At 51.3% G+C, this 3,366-nt stretch overlaps 1 protein-coding gene across 2 annotated transcripts in view; it reads left to right on the forward strand.

The window, feature by feature from the left end:
- The window catches only part of LOC103385522 (sodium- and chloride-dependent taurine transporter), a 31,671-nt gene that overhangs the window by 3,462 nt on the left and 24,843 nt on the right, over positions 1-3,366 (forward strand). Inside the window, exons 4-8 of one of the 2 annotated variants that reach the window (XM_008319444.3) lie at positions 619-853; positions 1,035-1,173; positions 1,879-1,995; positions 2,127-2,230; positions 2,353-2,477. In XM_008319444.3, the coding sequence (XP_008317666.1) occupies positions 619-853; positions 1,035-1,173; positions 1,879-1,995; positions 2,127-2,230; positions 2,353-2,477 (720 nt within the window). Of the gene's footprint in view, positions 1-618; positions 858-1,034; positions 1,174-1,878; positions 1,996-2,126; positions 2,231-2,352; positions 2,478-3,366 lie in introns of those variants that run through there. The other variant, XM_017035862.2, reaches the window with a different exon arrangement.

The following is a 3,366-nucleotide window of genomic DNA, read 5'->3' on the forward strand; positions in this document are numbered from 1 at the left end:
CTCTAAATCTGAGGTCCGTATTTGCCACCGATGTCCAGATACCCCTGTCATCGCCCGGCGGTGCCACCCTCCTGCCTTGGAGTGACAGCTGCTGTGATGACGGTCGCAGCAGCTGCTGTGAATCCTGGACTGGTTCTCAGAGAGGAAACGACGAAGCATCGGATCGTCTGCAGCTGCCAGGGAACGCCGCTGTTCCCCGAACGCTTCTTTTTTCAGCCTTCTCCGTTTCCACGTACTGAAGCGTAGAGAACGACAGGAGCAGCAACAGTCATTAAAAAAATAAATACAGGTTCAAAGGTCACGCTGCTGGACCAGGGTGTGAGGAAAAGAACAGGAGTCAACACTAGAGGGCAGAGTTTCACCCTGGACCGGTCCCAAACACTGTTCCTGTTGGTACCGTTCCTAAACACGGACCCGTTCTCCTTCCTGCTCATTGTTCTCTACTGTTGAATAGCTGTGGCTCAGTGGGTCACTGGTCAGCCCCTGACCTCTGTCACGTGTTCATCCAGTTTTTAGGGATTGATAAATATATAAATATACTAAATCTAATCATTAAATATATACGGTTTATCTCATTGTTTCTCTGTCTCCCTCTTCCTGTCCGTCGTGGTCCTGCAGGTATCGGCTACGCCTCCATCGTCATCGTGTCTCTACTCAACGTCTACTACATCGTCATCCTGGCCTGGGGGCTCTACTACCTGTTCCAGTGCTTTCAGCCCGAGCTCCCGTGGGCAAAATGTAACCAGGCCTGGAACACGGAGAGCTGCGTGGAGGACACGGTCCGCAGGAACAGGAGCTTGTGGCTGGCCGCCAACGGCACCAACTTCACCTCCCCCGTCACCGAGTTCTGGGAGTAAGTGTTCGCTGGAGGGTTAGTCCACAGGAGGGGGGGGGGGAGGCACAGCGACTGTAACTGCCCCCCCCCCCAGAGCCACAGAGCTTACACAGGGAATTCCAAGTGTCTCGTCTTTGTCTCCGGTCGTGACGTCCTGGACACGATCCGTTTCTAAAGCGTCCGTCTCTGTCCTGTGTAGACACAACGTCCTGAGCATCTCCTCTGGGATCGAGGACATGGGTCCTCTGAAGTGGGACCTGGCCCTGTGTCTCCTGGCCGTGTGGGTCATCTGCTTCTTCTGCATCTGGAAAGGAGTCAAGTCCACTGGGAAAGTGAGTGTTTGATTGGACGCACGTGTTGCCTGGACGCCGTTTGGCCTCCACTTTCTGTCCCGACAAATGAGTGACAAAAACCGTTGCCGGGAGAGAAAACAGCGGCTGATTTACACACACACACACACACACACGTCTCTGAGCTGCCCCGAGAGTCGCCTCTTGGCCAGACTTCCTGTCGACTGCTCCTCCTCAGCCCTCGCTCTGCTCCGGCCTCAGCGTCTGGACAACAATGGCCGCCCTGGCTGCTCGGAGCAGAACAGCGTGTCCAGAATGACAAACATCGACCACGACCAACACCAACTCTGACATTTACCTGGGGGGGGGGGGACGGGGGGGGCCGCCCTGGCTGCTCGGAGCAGAACAGCGTGTCCAGAATGACAAACATCGACCACGACCAACACCAACTCTGACATTTACCTGGGGGGGCGGGGACGGGGGGGTTCTCAACGTTCCTCCCTCTGTCCAAAAACACACAGATTGGAGTTTAGTTCATTATTCACTCCAGACTGACCTCTGGTGTGAATGTGAGTGTGAATCTTTTCATCTGTACATGTGGTCCACATGGTCTGAACTCAAAACCTGCTGGGATTGGCTCATTGGCTATATCTTCAGCCAATCAGAGTGCTTGCTAAATTCCTTTTTTCAGTTAAATTTTATTTATAAATGTTATTATTTTTTTGTTTTCTCTGGTGCTGGACTAAAAGACAGTTTTTTGTTTTTTTTTACATTTTCAAAATTGTATTTTGCGGCGTGACGTTACCAGGTGCTGCTCAAGGGATAAAGTTCTACCTTTACCCCGACCTGTCCCGCCTCCAGGATCCAGAGGTAAACCTGGACGCTCTGTGATGTCACAGTTGTCGGTCAGAGACAGTTGTAGAAGCTCAGCGGTGCTCAACAAGGGGGTCGCGGTCGACTCCTCTTCCGTGCAGTAAACCTCCCCTCTGTCTTACCCTCAGGTGTGGATCGATGCAGGAACTCAGATCTTCTTCTCCTACGCCATCTGTCTGGGCGCCATGACATCACTGGGGAGCTACAACAATTACAGATACAACTGCTACAGGTGAGCTGCGCCTCGGGGGCGGGGGGTGGAGGGGGTGGTGAGACTGTAGTAGTGGCAGCTGATGGCGTGTGAGTGAACTGAAGTGGGTGCGTGTCCACTAACGACCTCCATGTGTGACACAGGGACTGTCTGCTGCTGGGAGGCCTCAACAGTGGAACCAGCTTTGTGTCTGGCTTCGCAATATTTTCTGTCCTGGGCTTCATGGCACAAGAACAAGGGGTGGACATTGCCGATGTGGCAGAGTCAGGTACGAGGGTCTGAGGTGTTGGCAGCAGCGAGGGTGGGTGACAACAAGTAAAAAAAAAGAATCTAATTGGTTGAAATTCAAACCAGAGCAAAGATGAAATGTTGATGTGAACGTAAACGATCGGCAATCGAACCCTCCTTGGAACAAAGCCGAGCAACAATCCCACTGAGAACCGCGTGGTGGGTCAGTGTGTACCAGTACCAGTACCAGGTTGTCCTGTAGGGTAGATTAAACTCTTTCACTTTCGAATCCCTTTTCAACAGTCCAGTAGAACCAGGAGAACACTGGGGCGGAGAACAGTTAACGGACAGAACGAATACAGCGGTGGCGTCGAGTCCGTCTGCCCAGGCCGTGTTTATGACGTGGAATTTGGACACGTGTTTGACATTTGAGTGATAAAGTCATGAGAAGACTGTTGCTAGTCTACAGCGACATCAGCGAGCGCTGCGTAACACGAGACGAGTCGTGCGGAAAACAGGAACTCAGTCAGCAGAACGGTGCTAAAATAGACGGATCAGAATCCTCCACATCAATGTTACAGTATCTACATGTCTACAGGGGGGAGGGGTGAGGGAGGGGGGGCTCAGTGTACGCACACGCATGACAACACGTGAGGTTCAAAATACATCGTACTGTAGTGGACTGTAGTACAGTCAGTTACATACAGAAATATATATTCATATATATATAAATATATAAATATTTCTCTTATTTGGATGTTTCCGTTTTCTATTTAACGTGATCATAATTTTATTCTATTCCTGTGAGTTTAAACAGTTGCTGTAGACTCCAGAACTTTTTGATCTAACCCGTCGTCACATCTGATTCACACGTGGACCCACAGAACCAACACCAACAGTCAGGACACTTAACACCCCCCTGCCCCCCG

The sequence above is a fragment of the Cynoglossus semilaevis genome, chromosome 10 (assembly GCF_000523025.1).
Source record: "Cynoglossus semilaevis isolate Cse_v1.0 chromosome 10, Cse_v1.0, whole genome shotgun sequence".
Taxonomy (NCBI): domain Eukaryota; kingdom Metazoa; phylum Chordata; class Actinopteri; order Pleuronectiformes; family Cynoglossidae; genus Cynoglossus; species Cynoglossus semilaevis.